Source organism: Opisthocomus hoazin, chromosome Z (assembly GCF_030867145.1).
Source record: "Opisthocomus hoazin isolate bOpiHoa1 chromosome Z, bOpiHoa1.hap1, whole genome shotgun sequence".
NCBI classification, from domain to species: Eukaryota; Metazoa; Chordata; class Aves; order Opisthocomiformes; family Opisthocomidae; genus Opisthocomus; species Opisthocomus hoazin.
In genome coordinates, this window is record NC_134454.1 from 3,964,685 (window position 1) to 3,989,001 (window position 24,317).

Here is a 24,317-nt window from a genome sequence, read left to right on the forward strand (position 1 = left end):
TGTTTAAACGTAAGATTAATAATCATGCTGCTTAAACCTATACATGTTCAAATGCTACATCTTCTATCAGTGACATCTTATCAAGGCTATGCCCTCCAGACCTTTAAAAAATAAATGTCTCTGACTTTTCATGTCTACTACACACAACAAGTGCACTTATTATCAGATTATCTCTCCCTCAAACTATTATGTCATTACGTGCAGATGGAGTTAATCATAAACCTAAAGACAATCTCTCCTAAAAGACTCTTTTGGTAACATGTGTTAGTGAAATTGTAACACTAGGCCGTAACTAAGTATAGCAATAGTAATAATGCATTTTTGCACCTGCTGCCATATCTTCACATTACAGGTAACTTGCAAGAGGAATCCAAAGTTCGCATTTTGCCATAGAAACACTGAAAACACTTAATATTTTTTTATGTGGTTAAATCTAATAAAACTGTTGTTACATAGCAACCACGTAAACAAGAAGGAGAGAGTAACAGGAAAAATGGGGAGAAAAATTGCCCATATTCTTTTCTTTTTAGGTCACTAATCCTCTATTTCATGATTTTGTCATCCAGTTATTAAGAAGATAAATATAAATAGATTGCTGTGTTGAATGCTTTGCTTGAACTGTTAAACTGTGTTTAACAAAAGTTGCCATTTTGGGCGTTTTATACAGTATTTATTGAATATGTTTATTGGTATCCAGTGTACTGGTTGACTTTATCCTGTTTTACAGGCTGTTAAGCATAGGTTAGCTCAAAAGGACCAGCTGAATAAATGCAATCAAGAGGTAAGGATTGTCACAAAGAGGGCATGTTGCATGTATGGAATTTTATTGTGAAGTTAGGCAAACATACTTTCATAGTGAAGTTAGCTATCAAAGAGACTTTTAAAAATATTTATGTTATCCATAACTCTGATAAAAAGTATTGAGAGTTATAGAACATCACTGGGTTATTGTTCAATTTTGTGTGTTCTTATAACGCTTTCAGTACTGTCCCCTTTATTACAAAGAAACTCCTTAGTCCTGCTGGTTAAGAGAACTTTACCCGTTAATGTTAGAAGAAAAGAAGCAAAGATGCCCTAATGTGATTTAGAGCATCTTAAATTATTCAAGCACTCTGCTTATGCAGTAGCAATAAAGTGAATGTGTGCACATCTTTTTGCAGTGCTCACCTGTTTTTGTAGTAGGGACAGACTTAGCTAAAGGTTGTCTCACTGCAGAAAGAAATGGTAGTTGTTCTTGCAGAATATGCCTTTCCTGCAGGTTTCAGAGTCTACTGAAGCACAGATTACAAGCAGAATACGTTATGTTCTCCAGTCCTGTTTTCATAATTACTTTGACTTAATTTCTTTTTTTGTATTATTTAGTTACTATCTCATTTTTCTTCCCATTAAGCCAAATATATGCCATAAATCAAGTACAGTCAGCAACAGGTTTTATTAAGTCTTCGTTATATCCTCAGTAAATAATTACTTTCAAAACTTTCCCTTTTCTATCTATAATAATAAGAATAAAGCTTTAAACGTTGTTGAAACTTTACTTCTTGGTACTTAAAAAGCATTATACGTAGTAGCTATGAGCTTCTGTACTTTATATGGTAACTTGTGTTATTTGACAGTTAAAATGGGAAACACTTAAAGAAAATCTATTAGCTTCCTGTATTTCTCGATAGCTGAAGATTTGGTATCTTTGTGAGCTGTACTACATAAATAGTTGCTTGATATATAGCTGAGGTCCCAGTCTGACAAAATGAGCTCTCAGGCTTCACAGAAATCTCTTTTTACCTGATTTGTTTCTACTGACACAATAAGGAAGGGAGGAGAAAAATATTTTTAAAACAGGAGCACTAAAACGCCTTTGTCATCGTCCAACACTACCGTTAATGGGCAAAATGCTGTTTGGATTTCTGTTACTGAACAGATTTGCACTGAAATTTAATGTTAATGTGTAGTTTATTGAATTTATGGGAGAAAAACTTTAGCTTTCTTAACATGCATAAGCTGTAATTGTTATTCTGTACTCTTAAGAATATAATTTTTTTTTTAAGAATCTTAAGCCTTATTCTAATAGTTTTCTTTCATGTACTCTGCCACTGTCTCTTATTGCTGATACAGGATTTTTATAGGCACTATATTTATGGCTTTTAAAAACAGCTCCGATGAACATTTCCAATAGCACTAGTGAAGTAAAATAAAACCTATGTACTAAATTAACAGATTAGAATTACATACTATATTCAGTCATCTGAGTTTGCATCTGCTAGGAAGGCTTAACTCAGCTAAGTGTTCTGTTATCTATCATCTTCCCTAAAATGCTTACTTCTCTTTTGTCAGCTGCTCTTCCACATTATGCTGTATAAAACACAACTTACTGTCTGTGGACCTTCATTTTTCATTTGTTTCTACTCAAAGGTTTTAATCAACTCAGAAGCACTGCTGCAGCAGTGCTTCACAAGAAACTGCTGGTTCCTCACCAGCCAGAATGCAAGCCAGCGCAGCTTTGTGCAGCTTGTCGGGTATTGAAGACCTACAGTAGGTATCTCCCGATACTGAAAAAAGCTTTGTGGCCTCGGTTCTCCATCATCCTCCCTTACCCCTTACAAATAAGCAGAAAACTGGTTCTCCAGTTCCTCCTCATCTTGAACATGATGCGAAAGGCCCCACACTCCCCCAAAACGGGTTGAGAGCAGGGCGGCAGTGAGCAGAGTGGCACATGTTCCCTGTTCACCCCTGCCCCCCCACCACGGGAAGGGGAGAAGGAGAAAGAGGGAGAGAGACTTACACGTGGACTGTTAAAACAGATTTACTAATGACACTAGTAATATTAATAGTAAGAGAAATAAATTACACAAGACTGATACCGAGTATCCCGGAGAAGGGTGCAGCGGCTGCCAAGCAGCACCAGGAAGTCCCAGACTGGACTCCCCAGTAGACGGGGACTGGACTCAGGAACGCACAGGTCGGAATCTGGATCAGGATCGCAGGCAGGACAAGGAGCAGGGTCCTCTTCAGAAGGCGGCCATGGACAAAGAGAGCGAGCCCCTCGTGATCCCCCAGCTTTAAACTGAGTATGACGTGCACGGCATGGAATACCTCGTTGGTCCATACCGGGTCACCTGTCCTGTCCGCCCCTCCCTTGACTCCTTGCTTGCGGGACCTCAGAGATCTGTTGGTGACCTTGGCTGCTATGGTAATAATTACAAGCAGGGGCCTTTTTCTGCCTTCCGTTCCTACGGCTAGCTCAGTATAAATATAAACATTAGGTGTTATCAGCTTTGGAACAGACACTGTCTGTAAAATATGCAGCCAGCTTCAGAAGAGTGCAGCTACTTGGAAGAACTTAGCTGTAAGGAAAAATCACTGAAAGATAATCGGTTCTGTTTTAACTAAACCTGGTACAACAGCTTTGTTTCAGTGTACTTTCCAAATAATGTGTCAATGTTGCTGTTTCTTCTAGTACCAGAATTTTTGAGAGATGAAAGTTTTGATCACAATATAAAAAGACGGATGCTGGTACAATCACCAGATGAGGGCCAGCAGCAACATGCTTGTACATGCAGAATATACTGAGTCATCTTCACACATCTTAAATCCAGGCGACAGAGAAGTTGTTCTTTGACTGCCATTAAGCAGTTTATGATTGCTCTTTAGATGTGTTGTTTGCATATAATTAACATTACAAAAGTATGAGTGCAACCATTATTTCCAGAGGAAATAATGTGACAATTTTAATAGTGCATGTATGAATGAGAAAATTGAAACAAATGTGAGCTGCAAATGCCAGACGCACAAAGACTTGATTAAAAGAAAATTGTCTCCATGAGCAGGTTTATTTATTGTTAATCTAACAACACCATACATTAGGAATCTGAGAAATGAAACAATTGCAGAGAAACTAAATATCTACTAGAGTGGAGCTCATTCACTGAAATTATAGCGGAGATTTAACTATGATTATCATTTCTTTCAGAAGGTTTTTCAGGTTTGACCTGAGCTTTTAATGGTTTTGGTTTATTACTGAAACATTGTTGGAAACTATCTCACTAACAGCAGCATACTCTGTAGACCTCAAAACCACAGCTGGACTCAAAGTCTGCATTAATTTAAATTTTAACTAATTTTAAAGCAGTTGGTAGGATGTCTTGAGTAGCTATATCTAATGTGCATTAGGAGCCAGCTTTTTTGGCAGGGACTATAAAGTCTACAAGTTGTTAGGGACTAAAGCAACAGTTAATTTATGTTGACTCTTTAATTCCCAGCAGTCCAGTTGTGATGTTCTTGACTCTGCTTCTCTCAGTTGTGACACCTATCCTAGTTTTTTTATTTTCACCAGAGGATCAGGCTGTGTGTTCAAACAAAATAGCTGGATTTCAAAACAGAAGTTGCCAGGCAGAAGGAAGCTATGCTTCAGTGAGCAATATAGTTGCAACTGGTTCGTGCATCTTAGCTTTGCCTTGAACCTGGACTAGAGAAGTAGACAGCAATGTAGGTGAGGTCTTCAAAAGCTCCTCTTTTGTATCATTACTCTGTGGAAATAAAGGTTTGGACAGCTGAGAGTACAGACGATAACAAGGAAATTGCAGGGCATATAGAGCATTTCATGAAAGCCATTAGATCCTTTTAGGTCCTCTGAAAGCTTGCGAAGTTAAGTATTTTGCTGTCATGAGTGGCAGAGAATAAGAAGGAAGCCCTGTGCCATTAAGATCTTCAGAGCTCTGAAATCCACTGGGATCAATACCTGTGCTATCTGTAGCATTAACTGCTTCTGTGATGTGCTATATGGGAACAGGAGAGCTAGTGAGATGAAACAGTTATGTGGTTTATGGCTTTATAATGTGTACTTGTAAATGATGTGTTTCGCAATTTTACATTTTTCTCGAATTTTTTTAGCTGTTCAGTGGTACTAATTATCTTACTGCCCCAGTCATATACTGTGGGTTGTATTCTTCTGCACTTTTGGAAATATTGACACTTCTTTGAGTATCTTTCTACAATAAATTATAGACAAGTTACTGAGTGTGTGAATCGTAATTTGTTTTTCAAAAGGGTGGATGTATTCAGATCTTCTAAGAACAGGAGCTCTTTCTGAAACCTACTATCTTTTCAATGAAACCCCGGTTCAGTAAGAGTGAAGGCCTTTCTAGATGACAGCAGCTTATTGGATCAGGCAATAAGTAATATTTCTGGTTTAATTTATAATTGCCTCCCTATTTTATTATATTACCAATGTTACCAACGTTTTACTTAGATTTACTGTTAGTTCTTGTAAGGTTTTTCTCATTAGATTGTTCTTTTACTTACAGAGATATCTTATTCCTAGGTTGAAAATACTGGCCTGTCCAGAGGCACATTGTATATACTTGAAGGATTAGTAGAAGAGTATTTATTTCCTGATGTAATTGCAGAACTTGCTGCTGGTCAAAAGTACTCTACACCTCCTGTGCAACTTCTTCATTCTCTTCTAGAATACGTCCTGTTGGTGAGAGATGAAGGCTAAAGTATTATAAATATTAAAGCAAGAAATGAAAGTATTATGATCTTTGCTTCTGACATTGTGTTTAGTGTTTTTTAGTGATATATTCACCCTTCACCTTTATGTTCATCAATATGTTTGTGTTAAAAAGGGAAGAGTTTAATACATAACTATTTTTTAAAATTTTATTTATTTGCAAGACATATGAGTATAGTGCTCTAAATATTGTGGAAGAATTGGTCCAGATATTTTTTTGTTGTTGCTTTTAGAAACAGCTCTTGTGTGACTTTTTTTTTAACCTGGTAGGCATGCGTAGAGAGCTCAATTGAGAAGCAGGTTTGTCCTAAGTAGTGATGCTTTCAGGTGTAATAGCACACTAGAGTACGCTCTCCTTGTTTCCTTTTTTCCTAAACTGAGTTACACATTAAATTGCATGTTATTTCACTTATTAAATTTGGTCACTTCAGATTGTGAGGAATGAAGGTTATGGATCTTTGGCCAGTATGGATCCAACATTATTTTCACATTTTATTACAGGGAAACACTGATGCAATAGTTTATGCTAGACTTCATCACATTTTGTATCTTGTTCTCCAACGTGATCCTCCTTGGAAGTCCTCATCTATGTTAAACTATTATTTGGATCTTCTTCAGTGTCCTGTCTGCAAGAAAGGCACATGGTCCTTGATAGAGATGCTTGTAAAGTAAGAAAGTTTAATGAGATGTTGGATGCAATAGTTGTTATGTTACTCCAAACACAGGGAGAGGGGAGGAGGGTTGGAAATTTTTTATTTTTAAGCTTTCCACAAATCAGTATAATCTATGATCTGATGTGTGTGTCTATATATACACGCATATATATCTGCAGTTATGAAGTGAATTCCAGTCTTATCTTACTAAACATGAAGCTTTATGTTGTATTTTGATTTTAATCATAAACTTTACCATCTTTTTCATGAAGTCTGATTATATCCTGTACACCTACAAATACAAGACTCAGTACATAGGAGCTCTTTGGGTAGTTAGTCAAAAACTCATTTTTTCTGATTTACATCAATAGAAATTAATTCTTCCATTCATTTGGAAGAGGAGCAGTACCTCTTCTTATTACTGTCATGAAATCTTAAGTAACATTTAAATACTTTGATAGAACCGTGGTTACATATATATGAAAGTGTGTGATTGTAAGCATGTCTATAGTCTTGAAGAGCATTGAATCACTGTACTTGAATCACTGCAATTGGACATTGATTAGTTTTTATTAGGAACATGTCACATAGAATGGAAAAGAGTTTATCTTTTAGATAAAGTTTTTTATCTTTTAGTACTTACTGGCAGAATGTGAATACCCAGCAGTTGTGTACATGGTGGTTCAATACTGAAAATTCTAGCAGAAAAAATGTGTTCACACTTGATTTCAAAATTATCTCCATCATGTTAGAAAATCATTAGACTTCATTGCAAAGTGTAGTCTTGTGAAATAGCATGTGTGAACTGTTACCTGAACTAAGGTTTGTAGTATGTTACAATGTCTATAAAATATTACAAGACTACCTGCTAATTAAAGGGTTTTAAAGAAGTTTTGTTAAATTCAGTAATTGTACAGTACCTCAAGTAGAGACAGCAAAATGAGATATGGTTAAATTATTTAGTGTACACTATAATTCAAAATCTTCATCTACAACACAAAGCGCCAGCCACAAACATGTTAATTTTTTTTGGAACATACAGCTTAGAAACCAGAAAGTTAGGCATTAAAACAATGAATGTTGCTGGGGAGCAAGGCATTTCCTTGTCAAACTCGTCAGAAGTCAAAGCTGATTTTTTTGCCGATAGATCAGACTATGATTTCTGTCATACAAATGGATTTTTCGGTGTTTATTTTTCAGGTCTTGCCTTTATTGCAAAACCATTTGTCACGCAGTCCCAGTTTCAGAGAAAGGAGATGAACAGAGGGTAGTTCACAAAACATTATTGAAGTTTTTCTTTGAGTTAGTAAAAGCTGAAGTAGAGTTTCTGACAAAAAGGTGGGTTTTATAGGACAATACTTTCTTATTGCTTTTTCACAATTTCACATGCATTTCTATATCTACAGCAGGTTGTATCCTGATTATTATATGTCCCTAATAAGATACTGTTCTACAGAGACAGCCGTTTAGCATTTCCTTTTATATTTCCCAATTATTAGTTTCCGTACTGGAATTTGTATAAGTTTTTTTCTAATCATGTTTTAAGGCCTCTAACTTTTCCCAGCCTATTATTTCCTTATATTGCAAATTTCAGTAAGCATTTAATTTTGCTCATAAATTTGTATTGTTTGCTTTGCAGTGCTTCACTATTCATTCTTTAAGGTGGACAAGCAGCATTTTGAACATAGTGATTTTTTTTTTTTTTTTTTTTTACATTCAATTAACTGTTATCTTTTGCTAGGAACACAATTGCCTTTCCTTAGTTTATGAAGTATAAAAAAAGTCTTTGGTTTGCTCTGCGTTTATATAATAAAAGCAGCCTTTACTTCATGTAAAGGGTTCGAGGGTTGGACTAGGTGACCCACAAAGGTCCCTTCCAGCCCCTACCATTCTGTGATTCTGTAATATTAGCACAATATTAGAATTCCTTCAGTCTGACTGTAATAGTCATCATTATTTTACTTGTTATTCATCAGAAATTGTGCCTGATCTTTACATACTTAAAAATTGCAAAACCTGTGTGTGTTTTGACAGAAGATAAGGTTTGTGTCTGGTAACTGTTGTAATCAGGTAACTATTGTAATCAAAGTGGCATAAAGATTTAGGTTTTTTCACTTTCTTTTTCTACAGTTTGGTTGAAGGGACCATTTCACAGCATCAGCAAGTCATGCCACAGTCAGTTCTTCTGAAGACCTTTTGGCTGGGAAGCGAAACCTCCGTGCTTTTTACCAAACACATAAATATTCTAGCAGATTGGGTCATACTTTCCCATAGAGAATTGAACAGAAAAAATGATGTGAGTATGAGTTTTATACTTCAAAATAATGAAGACCGACATATTTTTTTTAAAGGCGTTCCTTTGTTCATTCCTTTGTGAGGAATTATATGTAAGTATCACAGCTGCTTGTTATAGCTGCCTTTTGTTGTGAAGCATGCTGGTTTTTGCTCCACTAAAGGAAATGAATTGATCCATAAGATTCTCATATTGATCTGTAGAGAAGAAACGAGTCATGAGTAGCTTGTTGGCTACATTCAGATGTTCATATGCCCTTACCAGCAGGTATTACTGTAGTCATTAGGGACACCAGCTTAACACATCCTGTCAAACAATAAGGTGTAACGAAAGAGGTGATTATCTTACTTTACAGTGATTGTAGTCAGGAAGCATTGGAAGGAGAAAGCTAACAAAACTAATAGTTTTTTTCTGTTTTCTACAGATATGCATTATTTTATTAAAATAAATGTCCCAGTTTTCTTCCCCAGGTCTTTAGTTTCATTTGGTATCTTTCCTAGATCTTTTCATAAAAATGGAATTGATGGCAACTTAATTGCTGTTCTGTGACCTGCTGACCAGCAGGACGTTGACCTGAAAGATACTGAGTGTCCTCTATACCACCTCTTTCTTTTCAGAAGGTAGAGGCCTTGTAAAGCATCTTTGACTTCTAGATTCTCACATAAAATACAAACTTACTGCTGTCTCTGTGTTCTCTTTTAAATTATGAAAGCACGGAATAAATAGGTACTTCATTCACTTTTTCAATACAAAAACAGAACAACAATAGAAAATCAAGTATTCCAGAGAAAAAAGCGCTTTCAGTATAATACCTGGTAGTTCTTCATTATGTTAAGAAAGCAGAAAGATTAAACATAATGAGAGCTTCACTCATCTTACCTAGCCAGACCTCCTACCTTTTTTGAGGGCTATCAAAGCAAGACATTCTGATACAGTGCTGCCTTTTATCCTTGGTCAAGATATTAAAAAAAGTGCCTAAAATTAGGCTTCTATACCCATATTTGTATTTAAACAACCTACCTTTTCAAAGGTACTGAGCACCAAGCAGGCTTGCATTCAGTTGGTGTCAGTGGCCATTCTGTTTCTTTGGAAAATGAGACAGCTTTCATAGGTTTCCCAGTGTTGAATCTGCCGTTTAAGTGTAGGCACCATTTTCTTTTTTCTACTGTGCCTTCTTTTGACAAGTTCTAGCACTGTAAGCCATATCTTTTTCATAAAGCGTTCTTTGCATAAGCAGAATAATCACTTGTGTCAGACACAGTGTAGTACATATATAAAAAATAAACTTAAAAGAACGAATAAAACATAAAACAGACCTACGCCTTGTTTAGATTGTTTTCTTTATGTACATATATATAAGAATTGTACTTTCAGCACAAAACCCAGGTGCCTATTGCTTTCCCACTTTGATCTTGTGCACTGTAGTGTACAATATCCCTGCAGATATGAATTCTAGCCTTAAAAAGCAGCTTGTTGCCTCATCATATCTCTAGTGTTGTATGTTCTTTCTTACTCTTTCTTACACTTTTCCTTGCTATTTAACTTCATGTTTATGTATTACATTTTCTTTCCCTTTGAATTTTTTTGGCAAAAATAAACTCTTAACACAAAATACCGTATTTTTACATTCAAAAATTGTCATTATCCTTTTCTGCACTCTCAGTTTTGCTATACTAAAACTTGATGTGCTGTTTTTTCTGTATATTCAGGACTCCATTTAAAATTCCATGAAATAGCTGAAAAGGTCATTCAGAAAGCCAGAGGAGCAGATCCCCAGCTATGCAGGCAGAACTGTGTTTTCTTTTCTCCTTCTTTTTTTATTATTTTAGAGATGCATAAGTAAAACCACAGTATTTCCACATCGTTAAATATAGCGTATTCTGTGCAACGTTTTCCTTTCCTGTCTTCAGTTCAAGGGTGTGAGTCATTGTTATCAGTTGAGTTTTTTAAAAGCTGTTTGTTTAGGAGGCAACACGTTGGCAAGGAACATGTAAGGCCGTTTGGAAACCTAAATGAGAGGAATGACTTTGGGTATTCTTACTATCTGCATGGGCACAGAAATTAAGTGTTTTATAACATGGTGTAAAGGGGTGAGCATCTTACACGTGCATGTTAGCTCATGAGAAGAAGCAAACATGCAGATTGTGATATACCAAACTTCCATGCAATTCTCCAGTGAAAATACCTGTAAATAAAAACATGGGTCAGTAATTTAACTAACTTCTTTTCTGAGGCATATCTAACACATTCTTTTCAACGTGGTAAAACTGGGCCATTAGTTATTTTTTTTTTACCTTCTTAGAAACAGATTGTCTTTTTTGTGATTCAAAAAGAGTCATAATTTTGTCACAAATTATGACAAATCAGCACTAGAGTGGGGGGAGAATATCTGTATATGTTTCCTCTGTTCTGTGCTGATTTGTTGCCAAATTATGTGTTTTATATATATATGTATGTGTGTAAATGTGTGTGTGTGTGTGCACGCCAAAATTCTGAGTTACTGGTTTCCTTGGCTTACATATTCCTAAAGTATTTTACTTTTTAGGCCTATTATAAAGTACATCAGAAAAAAAAGAAAAAGCAAGAATAAACTATAACGACACTAGTTACATATATGACTGCATTTGGTTTCTTGTGTTAGATAGAATTTATTTTATCTTAGAAGTACCAGAATAAAATTAGTGATAGGAAATTGGATGCCCTTGTTCATCACTGTGTTAATCTGCTGGGACAACTCGGTGGAATAAAACTGATACACTATCCCTGTAGTTAAAAATGCACTGCCAAAAAATACAGAAGTTTTTCCACCACTTGAGATCTTCAAAACAGTACTGAATATAATTTTAATATAAGTAACATTTATTATTTATTATATTATTTAAGTAGTTTTGATGCAGAAACTTGTGGTCAAGGTTCCTTGAATCAAAGCTGTTAACTCCATTTTAGTATTTACAAAGGAATTGCATGTTGCTTATAGCACTTTGAGTAGCACTGAGCTATTCAGTGGCTTTTCACAATGTCACAGATGGTCAGAAATGCTTTTCATCCCTGATACTAGTGGTGTTCTTTTAAAAAAAGCTGTCTTACGTAGCCCAGCAAAAGAGTAAAAAAGGCTTTCATTCCATTTTTTAGTTGCATCATCTTGCATATTTCAAATTCGTTTTCTTCCATGTTTCGGGTATCATTACCTGGTATAAATTTGTGTGGTGTAGATTTGTAGAGCTAAACGTCTTTCTGGTCCATCTGTCATTTCCAATAGCTTTCTAGGAAGTATGTTTTAGGCATTTTTGGAGTACTGCATAACCCTAAAAACATTTACACCACGTGAAAAAGAACTCTAAAGAACAAATCTAAAATAACTCTGTAATTCAAAGTTTAAAAGTTAAAATTAATTTTGCTATGACTTAAAAGCATTCCTATAAGAACTTTTCTGTGTTCTAAAACACGCTGTGAAACTTCTGTCGCTATAACACTGTACTTGACTTGGCAAAGCATTAAATGGAACAGCAATGTAGGAATTGCATTTGCTAACCTGGCAGGCATCCGCTGTACTGATGTGACCTTTGTAAGCTAACACAGTCAACAGCCTCTTCCCACCTCGGTGATTTTCTTGGTGAGATAGCTTTGATTCTTAACGATAAGAATCAGGGAGAGAGTTTTTAACTGGATCTTACTTAATTTGCTGTGCTTGGTGTAGTGGGGTGACCCCAGCTGACAGGTAAGTCCCCACCCATCCGCTCGCTCACCGACCCCACAGCGGGATGAGGGGTAGGGGGAATCGGAAGGGCAAAAACTAGAAAACACATGGGTCAAGATACAGACGGTTTAATAACTGAAGCAAAGCTGTGCGCACAAGCAAAGCAAACTAAGGAATTTATTTACTACTGCCCATCCACAGGCAGATGTCTGGCAGCTTCCTGGAAAGCAGGGCTTCATCACATGTAGTGGTTGCTTGGCAAGGCAAATGCCATCACCTCGAACGTCCCCCTTCCTCCTCCTCTCCCCAGCTTTTATTGCTGAGCACGGCGTTTATACGGCATGGAACAGCCCTGTGGCTGTGTTGAGTCAGCTGTCCCAGCTGTGTCCCCTCCCAGCTGCTCGCACAGCCTCAGCCCACTTGCAGAGTGGGAAAAAGAAAAGGCCTTGGTGCTGTGCAAGCACTGCTCAGCAATGGCTAAAACATCTGTGTGTTATCAACACCATTTGAGGCACAAATTCAAAACACAGCACAGGCTGCTATGAAGAAAATTAATTCCATCCCAGGCAGACCCAGTACACTTGGGTTCATAAGGAAAAATAATACTGCAGTTCTATTAAGAATCTTTTCAGCAGGATTTGAAATACTACATTTTGTAGTAGTACATTATTTTTAGGAATTTAAAAAATACACTATTTATGATGAAGAGAGAGAGACTTGAGTAGCTTATAATATACCTTAAAAAATCATGTTATTGTTTGCCAATTTATAAAAATACAAACTGTTTAAATCAGATTCAAGTTTGATTGAAGTAGTGAATGGTAGAACCAAAGTCAGTGGTTTCTGAGTATTCTCAGCTTTTGTTAATTGAAGGCTTGTGTTCCGATGACCAGTAGTCACACCATTATCTAGATTACAGTGTAAACAAAACCATTTCATTTAAATGTGTTTTTACTTAGTCCAAAATTGCATTTATTAATAAAATAACAATTCATATTATTTGTATGGGTAACTTGTTATTTCATACCCAGGAATAAGAGTTTCCATACAACATTCTGACTGTTGCTTTCCTATGTCTATGAAAGTATCTGGTGGCTCCTGTGCATTTACTTTTTCACTGATTAATGTACAGAGATCACTTAGCTTTGTAAGACTTTGTTCTTACATTCTAAAAATATTGTTGCTGAAACGTTTTAGTTTGTTGGTAGTTTTCCCTTTATGTTAGTTTGCTAATAAAAAATATCATCTAAACTTCAGAAAAACTGCACCTTTAAACCAGCAGTAGAGGTGTAAAACAGTAGAAGAGATTTTTCTTTTTAAGATTTAGCCTCTGGAGTTTGATAGCAGAAGCTATTTAAGTGCACAGTGATGTTTTGTCATACATGGTAGCAATTCCCATTTCTTTTTCCTCTTTAATATTGCATGTGGTTTCATTACAATGTTTATGTTGTTTTGTGGTTGAAAATGAAAATATTTTTAAGATGTTAATATTTAAATATTTTTAGAACAGATGATATTTCCAGTAAATTAGACCATTGCATCCTCATTTATAGCATTGACTATATATTTAAAAATATGAAGGAGAAGCTCTTAGTTTGTGCTACTGTTGTTTTACCAAAATGTCAACCAAGCCAACACCAGTTGGCAGTGTCTGGTTTGTCTTTGTCAGTGTGCAGAGATCCTTAGCTGAACAAATGCAGTTGCAACTAATGTATCAGACACATTTAATGTGGAGCTGTACATCAGACTGTGAAATATTATTAGTACTTGCAGCATTAACAGTCATCATTTCAATCCGCTGCCTCAGTCACCTTTCGCTCCCCATCCCTTTCCTTGAAAATATTTCATAGATGAAGTAATATAAGCTTGTGATTTAGAAACAAGAAAAAGAGTGTAAATACTTGTGCTTTGCATCTGTACCTACCTCAGATTACATCTATATGTCCTTGATTGTGTCACTTACCTCCGTTAAAATTGTGCTTATTTGCTGCATTTGTGTAATTTATTTCCCACAAAGAACTATTGATGGAATTATTCACCCAGTATTTTGCTTTGGGGTCCAATGATAAAAGACGTATGCATACTTAAGGAAAATTTAAATACATTTTAGATGTTTTAAATTAGTTCTTCACTTTCTATTCCTCAGAAGATAGGGAGTAATGTAGCTTTTAAAATATTTAAATTTTAGGTGAAATAAATAATTTTCATGTTGTTGACATGCCATATCAACATTCTCAGTATTTTTTAATTATGAGATCCCACAGTTCATCTACAGTAAACTATTATGATACTGTAAAGCAAGGGGCAAACCAAATCAGGTAGAGCTTAGGAAGCTCCAGCTGAACATGAGGAAGAACTTCTTCCCTCTGAGGGTGACGGAGCCCTGGCCCAGGCTGCCCAGGGAGGCTGTGGAGTCTCCTTCTCTGGAGATATTCCAGACCCGCCTGGACACGGTGCTGTGCAGCCTGCTCTGGGTGACCCTGCTTTGGCAGGGGGTTGGGCTGGGTGACCCACAGAGGTCCCTGCCAACCCCTGCCATGCTGGGATTCTGGAATTTAGAGTAAGAGGAAGTAGAGCTGGAAGTGATCTCAGAGATCACATTCCTACCATTTTCCCTGTCAAGGTCTTAAAAAAACTTCAGTGATGGAAATTATACTACACAATGTTTATTTGTAGTTGTGTTTATTCCTTTTCTTTTGAATGACAAGTACATCTGTTAACTGTAGGGACAGTATTTATGTAGGTTTTGACAAATTGCTTTGTAAGCTTTTTGTAATAAATCTCATCTATGTCCCAGTCTCTGTTGCACTTCTATATATCTGTTTGATTTACTGATGAAGCTCAAACTGTTTTAGTCTTTGGTGCTTTCCAGCTTCTGAGGGAATCCTACTAAATTATTTTAAACCAACCTTGAACGTATTTTTTTCTCAAAGGAGTATCAGACAAGCCATTGACTGTGATATGAGAGCACAATAGACAGAAAAGTTTTGCTTGCTTTAAGTAATTCTTTAAAAATCTCAAGCTGACAGATAAGTAGGTACATACTCAGTTGAATTTCCCTCTTATCCAGAATTGTCCATGTTGAAGTCCTCATTCTCTTTCACTGGAATGCAAGGTATCATCTGGTGCTCTAGTGCAGCAGTAGTGATTCTCTGGTAGAGCCTTAGGTAGGTGTATTTGGACAAATGAATTTCACGTGTTCCTGTGGTGGTGCATGTATTCTTCCAATTTGCACTTTGAAAACTGACACACAAATACTGATACAAATAGACAAAAATTTTCCGGGGTTGTACGTGTAGTCAGAGGAATTATTTCAGAATCATCACATAAAATATTTCTAAATGGCACAGAAAGATGTTGAGTGGGCAGATTGGACTTTCCTTTGCACAGGGTAACTCAGACATTAGAAGCAGTGCTTTAGACAAACAATACTGATGAAGTGCTCACATGGGTGGACGAATATGTTTGTCTGTCTCGCGGTACTGTATTGTCTTGATGCCTGCTGAAGAAAATTTACTTTTGCTTTTTTATCTACACGTGAACATTTTGCACAGGTTCAGGGGAGAAAAAAGTGAGGCTAATACCTGTAATTAAGTTCTTTCTAAATTTTCAGCTGCTAGTCTCTTAGGAATTTTTGGTAGCAGAAGAAATTTTCCTGATCCCACAAACTGGCTGCCAGTGTTTTTTTCTGTGCAAGAAAGTATCACCTTGCATCCGTTTCCATTTTGGCACATACACACACACTTAGTCACAAGAAGAGTTTAATTTCATGATGAAATCTTTAGGAAAAGAGAATTCTAACAAAACAGGGAGAATTCTGTAACTGCCAAATGAAACACAAGGTTAACTAGCATAAATACTATACTTGAAATTTTATACTTAAACAAAACCTGATTTAAAAAGAAATCACACTTTTTACTTGTAAGCCTTGATCCCATTTGGCACGTTGGTTTAGACAGTATGTTTTCAAATAACTTCTATTTCGCCAGTGCCAAATCTTAATTGATGTGGTATCAATGGCGTATCAATTTTGTTGACCTGGCTGCAGCAGTTAGCTTTTGAGCAGCAGAAGAAAAGCCAGTGAAGAAGTGAAGTGGCAACACAGTGGGCTTTTATTTCAAGAGGTTCTCTAGTGTTATTACTGGTACATTATCAGTTTGGATTTGCTATACAGTACAGGTCTCCAGATACTCTTTTTTTTTTTTTCTTCATTTAGGCTTTCAGGTGTGAAATAGCCAGTCTATTAAATGCAATTCTTGGAACTGTAGTGGAATACTGGATCATCTCAAGTTTGCTTATGGACAGAAATGTGTTTCGTCAAATAGCTGATGATTTGGCACAGTACATTGCCATTTCATGTAATGGTGAGTGTTTGAAAAGCCTCTCAAAGTCTTAATCAGATACTCTAATATCCTAACTAAAACCCTTGGTTTACTTTCAAGTTGTATTTTACCTTCTGTTGCAGCTGTGCAATCTTATGGTATGATGTGTATGTGTACAGGAAACTCAGTTTTATTGTGTGTATGTGTCTGTCTTGTCTGTTTGTCCCAAGCAAAGACTAAGTAGAATAGGCTTTCCTATTAAAATCCCTCTAAATAAATCTCCATAGGTGTTCAGGCAAAAGCAAGACTACACAGTGTGAAGAACAAAAAAAATCTTTGGAACTCTGTTGTCAGTTTAGGAAGAGCTTTAAGCATAGCACAGTAAGCCATAACTTCAGAGAGGCAATTGGAGACACCTTAGTTCAGGCCAATTCTCAGATTAAATTTTTCACTCCACATGTAGCTACGCTATACTCTTCGACCCATACAGACTTCAGATGAAACATTTCAGTGTCTCATTCCAAATCCTTAGACTTAACTGAATTTATCTGGGGGTTGGGGGAAAATTCCAACTAGTTGCATGAATCGCTATTGTTCCTCTTCATTGAATATACTAGATAAAGAGAAATGTCACAGCTCAAATGAACCATTATCATTTAACATGGAATGTCGGTTGAGGTATCTGTCCTTTTAGCAGGTAGGGTACAAGGAACTCAAAAAAAAAAAAAATCTCAAGAAAACTGCTGAATGTTTTTAATTTCGTTTTCAAACTTATTCCCACCAAAGCTCCACACACCCCCCAATTAAGAAATAGTTGGAAAACTGTAACTCATGTCTTGTAGCTGTATGGATATCCTGGTTTCAGTTGTCATCTTCTTTAGAGATAGGTGTGCCTAGGCTTCATTTAAAGTGTTGTTGCCTTCTCCTACCTAGACACTTGAGAAAAACTATCCTGAAACAGTTAAACTGAAATCTTAGTCTCTAGACAAATAGTTGCACTGCAGTCTTACAGAAAGCAAATTATCAGAACCATGATAGTCTGCCTTAGATCTTAAAATGCCAAATCAGGTGGAACTTCATACTGGTTAAATCAGTGGAGGTTTTATCTGCTACTATTGCCACATCTCCAAAAGTTTTTCTAGCTTTGATATAATAGGGAGAATCTTGGGTATATACTTCTGTAAGACTTTCATAGTTTCCTGTACATAAGTGGAAAATTGTAATTTCTATACTCTCCTTCACTGAGAGCATTCACAAGAACAACACTCACACTCTGGTTATAAGAGTCAAGATTCTTTAACCTATTGGTGATCACTGCTACTTGGTTCAGTCCACTGTGCTTAAAGCCCGAAAAACAGTTGCAGAGTTCTTCTAAATTCTGTCATTCTTAGGGTAGCAAACATCTGTACCCTCAAAACTTTTTTTTCTATTTTGATTGAGTCTACAGATCAGTTAATGCACTTCTCAGCAGAAGAGAATACTCCCTCAATACAGTGAAGACTTTGCTCCTCATGACAGACCTTGCTTTCCACCTGTTTCAGCTGCTATTTTCACAAAATTGTTTTGCTAGAATCCAAATACAAGTATCGCCTTCAATAAAAAATAGTCATTTTTTGTCTTTTCCAAAAAAAAAAGAGAGGTAGGCCAGACATACGCCTGGTATATATTGAGATAGAAATAGATACACGTTCTTCTGCTACTGTCTGTTTTTTAAAACAGCAGGAACTATTTGGTACATCTGAATGGGGTTGAAATTTGCTTAAGGTCACTTCTGATGTAGGATTTATAGGTCACCCTGCATTATGTGCAGAATTCTTTGTTCATGTGTTACACTTTCTATCTCAATTGTGTTTGTATTCAGTCACTTTTCAGATTTTAAAGGTAATCACTTGCATAACTTCCCAAATAAATAATTTCATTCTCAAAATCAAGGTGTAACTTTCATAACGTTGTATTTAGAGGTTGTTTGGTTTTTTTTAAAGTTTCACAAAAATGTGATGCTTTGCATTTTAAAATCTGGTGACCATTCTCTTAGAAGCTGGTCTTATTATCAAATGATGTATAAAATCTTTTTTAATATGAGTATTTTTAGTAATTCTCATGGAGAATGACTTCTGAATCTGCAACAGCAGAAAAAAAAAGTCTGTAAGTGCTATCTTCTAGATAACTTTAGCTGTACAGGTTTCTTTATTCTCATTTTAAGGATCTTTTTTTTTTCTCCCTTTGCTTTTATCCAGATTTTTCAATACGTGAATTAAAAATGTTCATTTGTTCCATACCATCCCTTTGGCTTCAAATGTTTGTCGCAGAAGCAGTTTTTAAAAACATGTGTTTACAGAGAAATATAAGTATTTCTCCAGAACCTCTTTCTCTTCAGAAAATTGTAAGTAACCCTTCTCCTCCCTAACAACCTATCACACTTAAGTATTTTACAAGTAATTGGGTTAATGAAAGTCTTGGAAAACGTTGTTCTATTGTGGTTGAAGGTCATGCTCATTGCATACATTGTCTTCCACCTGTAGATGGACTCTACTGCATTTAAATTTATTTTTGCCCAAGATCTGGGTTGAAAACAATGGTAAGATTTTGCTTACCAGAGAATCTGTAACACCCGATTGATTTATTTACATGCAGTTGACATGAAAAGTCACAATGAAAGTTTTTTAAAATAATGACTGATGTAAATACTTTATTGCTATGTTAAAATTCTAATTAAGGGAAATGTCAAGTATAGCGTGTGATTTTCCTGAGATATCTTTTCTTTCAAGTTTTTTGAAGAGGTGAAAGCCTGTTATTCTACTGGATCCAAGTATTTGTTACATACAAGGTTTTATGATTTTGAACTACAGTATATTCTTGTGAATTTGTCCTCTTAAGAACTTTCTTCTGCTTGCAAACCTTTTCCTGCCTTCAAATCACAAATTGTGATCATTGATGAGGAAACACATGATGAAAGCTGTGAAAGAAATTCTCAAAGCCATGACTTCTCACAGGATGCAAGCAAATCAGGGAGATCACACAGTAATCACATGCTCTAACTTAGACCCTCATTTCACTGATCGTAGTATTAACAATTTAACAGAATATGGAATCCATAACTGTTTCTGTATGGCCTAGAATTCTGCGGGTAGAGTCAAAGAAAAATTACCTCTGTATGCATTTTCGAGACATAAGTTTTCGTGAATTTTACAGGAGTTTATTGTGAACAGAGATCATTGTTTATTAATACATCATGTTTAAACAGAGCTTGAACAAAAGACTGTCAGAATTTTAAAAATAAAGCAACTATACATCTAATACTTAACGTAAGTTTCCAACACATGTACAGCAGGAATTGCTATTTTTAGTATTGCCATGACTACTGATCACTCTCTGCAGCTACTTAAATGTAAATTTTTGTCGTGTTTGAAACAAGTTCATGTGCTTTTTGTGGCTTTCCTTAACATTACTGTTCTTCCTTTCTTATTCCTTACAATAAATATTAGCTATTGTCAAATTTTGCCAGCTGTTCTCATACAGCATGTTATCAGCTAGGCTCTTCTACGGGTTCAAATAGTGCCCTCCTACTCTCTGGTGGTAATGTGCAGTGAGGGTGTGGGTGAGGTGTCCCTCATCCATTGCATGTTGCCTGCACAATCTACAGTCGTCTGATAGATACTCAAAGCCTTCTTTAATAATGTTTCTTCAGGTGTAACCATTGTGTAATCCTTGAGTGAGTCCCCTCACTGGACTTTTTCCTATGCTTTTGCCAAACTGCAGAAACTTGTATGACTCTTTAAAATGAGGAGTATAGGTGGGTTTGAAGCTCTGCAGTGCTGGGAAGACGCCAAAATACCTGCAACGTCCGAGACTGTCCTTATAATGAAAGAGCACCTAAGAGATAACTAGCTGATTGCCTTTGCAGTGCTCAAAGGCTTAACCCAACCCTTCATCTTAGAAGAGACGAAGGAGGGGAGTGAGTATTTCTGTATGGAATTACTCCCTGGGTTTTGCTCCCTGGGCTGGGAGCAGGAAGCTTGTAAGTACTTCGATTAAGCATCTGAGAATCAATTAACTTTTCCTTCAGTCATAGGTCTGGCTAAAGTGATCATAGTTTTGTCAGCTACCAAAAAGCCCAAGAGAGAGGTCTAGAATTTCCCACTTTCTGGCTCAGACACAAGCCACTCACCTCTGAGGCCCGCATAAAGAGTGAATTACAAGAATATGAAAAAGATTGCAGAAGACAACTTTAAACTACATATGCAATCATTTAGCGATCGTATTTTTAAAAACTTAGATACAGCAAGCTGTGGGTGGTGGATGACTGCTTTGCACGAAGTGCAACAGAAGAAAATGACTGCATTTTAATTTACTGTATACAAAGTCATTGAAAATGTTACTTTTGCAACAGGTCTATTCCTATTTGCCTGCTTTGCGAGAGATAGGGATGCATGAGCCAAGAGAGATACACCAAGCAAAGAAAAAGAAAACAGGGCAATGGCCATGCCCTGAGTCTCAAAGGGCACTACAGATGCTAAATGGTGATAAGCAGAACCAAGTCAAAGTGCTGCCTGATCTACCGTAAGTAATACCTATAACATCACCAGTTTTATTCTGCTTTGGGGGACAGCTTCTGACCTGACACATTTCTTGAACTTTACGTGACCTGCTTTGTTGTCTACAAATTACTGCAACTGACAGAAAGCTCCATTGTAAACCTGTAACACCTGTGGGCTGGGGTTCCCCCTTTCTCCCCATCCTCCATCTCAGTGTATATCCAGACTGATGCAGTTATGTTTTCCCAATATTAAATTCAAATGGTACATAGAGAAGTTGAGCCGTTCATAGAATTATCTTTAAAGAAAGTTTAATTGTGGGTAATTAAATTTTATTACTTTTAAATACAGTTATAATTAAGTGACAGAAATTATGTAATTCAGACGTTTCAGAAATAACTCTGAAGCGGATAGTTCGAAGTGTGCTGTATATACACATTTAAAAGCATTAAGTTACATATACATTATCTTAGAATATGCAATAGTGATTTTAGATGTGTCCTCTTTGCTGTCTTTTCAGTGACGTAATCGTTAATTTAAAGTGCCCTCCATTGACAAGGAAGCTTAGAGGAAAAGCAGAAGTTGAGGCTACATACACCAAAAAGAATAGCTGCCTTTTGCCTCAAGATGCACGTATTTACAGGAGAAATATGAAAGGTATTCTATATATGTAATTTATGTTATGGACTTTATATGGTTAGAATCGACAGTTTCAGGTTTTAAAATCTTGTCCTGGTGAACAGTGAACTAAAATGATGGGTTATACCCAAGAATTATTTTCTTATGGTTCATGTTTCTTTTTTCCAATGGCTATTTAGAAGGAGGAATTGCGTATATGGTGTAATAAAGCTGCCTTCTTCATTCCCCTCCCCCACCCAGATATTAAATACAGTGTACAGCTTGTGTGAGCTCATTCCAGTCTTGCCCGCCTTACTTTGCTAATCCACCTCAACCTGTGCTTGGTAGGATCAACGTCTTCTGATTTGAAAGTATAATTCAGTCTTCATCTCTTTCAGTCCTAGACATTTTGTGAACAAAGACTGAGGAGTATGCTATGTTACATAGCTGTGTTAAGCATATGGACTGTTTTCTTCCAGGCATTCAGCCCAGACTATGAAAGGCATTTGGCTTTTGTCTTAGCTATACTGGAACCCAACTACCTAAGGAATAAAACAGCACTGCAGTAATTCATTTGGTTCCTACTTATTACACAAATTTAATAAATTGTGCTTCACAAGAGCCTTTACCTGAACAGAACTACTTGCACGAACTACTTTGTCTCATCTTCGTCATCATATATTTACCTATGTCACTTAAAACACAGCTATATTAATCATGACACCCAAGAGAAGGCTTAGAAAAAACTGGAAGAAGCAAGCTGGAGTTGTTTAAAAAATTAAAACCAGAATTGTATCACAAACACTGAAGCACAAAAAAAACCCTCACCCTGTTTTGGGATTTCAGACACCTTCAGTAACAGAGCCAGACCATGCATTTTTAAAATTGGTTCTCTTTCTCTTTATTGCTTCTGCAAGTAAAATTGATGTGAATTATTACATGCTGACTTCTACAAAGAAAAGTAAGCTGAAGGACTAGGGGAAAAAAAACAAAAAACAAACTACTTTCTGTTCTATTCTTCCCCTGCCAAAGTTGTAAGTAGTATCTTCTGTTGAAAGAATGAGTATGGAGCTGGCAGATTTACACAGTGAAGGTATTAATATAACAAAATATAACATGTAGATCTTACCGCAAAGGCCGAGAGATTTAGCCCGAGATATTTTTCATTTCTAAGATGTTTGTTGCATCATCTTTCACCTGGCATCAAGATTGTCCTCTGGCTCTTGTTCAAACCTAATCATTTAGTGAAAGCAAAACAGCATTTAGAATGGGTCTGAAGTTTTTATCATGCAGAAACCAATGGTGTCTTTACATATAAGCAGCAGTTCTCAGTTGCTTGCTGTACAATTTTTCACACTTCAGCTTTACATGGTACTAAGGAATGGGATATTTTTCCTGAGTATTTTCTTTATTATTATTATTATTATTAGGACCTCTTCATTTATTGCTCTCTTTCCCCCCTCCCTTGCTACTGTAGCCAAGTCAGACAGCCTATTGAGAAACAGCAAACCATCTGTTAACGGATTTGAAGTTCTGAATTATTCTTGAGTGTGTAGAGGCACTCGTGCTTAGCCAGAAACATTCATTTGAATTAAGCTAAAAATGCTGTGTAAAAAGAACCATACATTTTAACGTAGGTTCATGAATAAATTTAAGGGAGGGCAACTGCACTCTAAAGTTTTATTGCTTCAAAACCCAGTATTTTTGGTGTTCTGTGATCACTTGGTGCTTTTATAGTGCGATTGAAGCTTTAAACCTTGAACTGGGGGGAGATAATTCCTGTGTTAAACCGTTTGCAATACAATTTCATTGCTGGATCTCTGGTGGAACAGAAGCTCTGTGGGTTTTTTTTGAATTTTCTTAAAAGATGGTTAAACAGGATAAAGGAAAATCTTACTCATTATTGAATTTTCTGGCATATAGCCAGGTCTCCTAGTTCCAGGCACTTTGATTATTTTCTTTAGTTGCTATCTTGCCTAGTGTAGTGTAATCTATTAATTTTTTATGGTAGGAGAGACAGCCCTGCATAAAGCTTGCATAAGTAACAAAGTGGAGAAATTGATTGAGCTTCTCTCTTACCCTGGAATAGACATTAATGTTAAAGGTAAGTTATTCATTTTCTCTACAGAACTAAGAAATTAAGGCAGATAAAGAACTGTATTAATACGTGTTTGGTAGTAAAGTTTGTATTTATGCTATTAAAAATGTCTTTATTATTTTAAATAGCACAAAATGAGGACTTCATAGCAAATATTGAGGAAAGGTTAATTTATAACTAAAGTGTGTTTTAACATCACATTTTCTATTGATTTTTAAAAACGCTATTTAATTTTTTCAGATGTTTTTCAATAGGATTTCTTGTTTTGAAATCTCAGACTGCCACTGTAGCCATGATGAATACTAAAAAGTAAAGTGTTTTGCCGTCTAATGAACTACATTATTAACATTTTAGTACTACTTCTGCTGTTTTAAAACTTCCCTTGATTTATAATTCAGACTATGCTGGCTGGACGCCTTTGCATGAAGCCTGTAACCATGGCAGCACAGTGTGTGTCCGTGAAATTTTGCAACGTTGTCCAGAGGTAGACCTGCTCAGTCAAGTGGACGGGGTGACTCCTTTGCATGATGCACTGTTAAATGGACATGTAGAAATTGGCAAGCTGCTACTTCAGCATGGGGGTGAGTGCATTTATGCT

General features: G+C 36.3%; 1 protein-coding gene across 4 annotated transcripts in view; it reads left to right on the forward strand.

Moving 5' to 3' along the window:
* Positions 1-24,317, forward strand: part of SLF1 (SMC5/6 complex localization factor 1) — a 42,015-nt gene that overhangs the window by 12,013 nt on the left and 5,685 nt on the right. For all 4 annotated transcript variants that reach the window (XM_075446983.1, XM_075446982.1, XM_075446984.1 and 1 more), the window contains 11 exons: positions 728-781; positions 5,315-5,473; positions 6,005-6,171; positions 7,357-7,494; positions 8,287-8,452; positions 16,363-16,510; positions 18,706-18,851; positions 20,859-21,028; positions 21,524-21,660; positions 23,633-23,725; positions 24,118-24,300. In XM_075446983.1, coding sequence (XP_075303098.1) covers positions 728-781; positions 5,315-5,473; positions 6,005-6,171; positions 7,357-7,494; positions 8,287-8,452; positions 16,363-16,510; positions 18,706-18,851; positions 20,859-21,028; positions 21,524-21,660; positions 23,633-23,725; positions 24,118-24,300 — 1,561 coding nt within the window. The remainder of the gene's footprint in view (positions 1-727; positions 782-5,314; positions 5,474-6,004; positions 6,172-7,356; positions 7,495-8,286; positions 8,453-16,362; positions 16,511-18,705; positions 18,852-20,858; positions 21,029-21,523; positions 21,661-23,632; positions 23,726-24,117; positions 24,301-24,317) is intronic.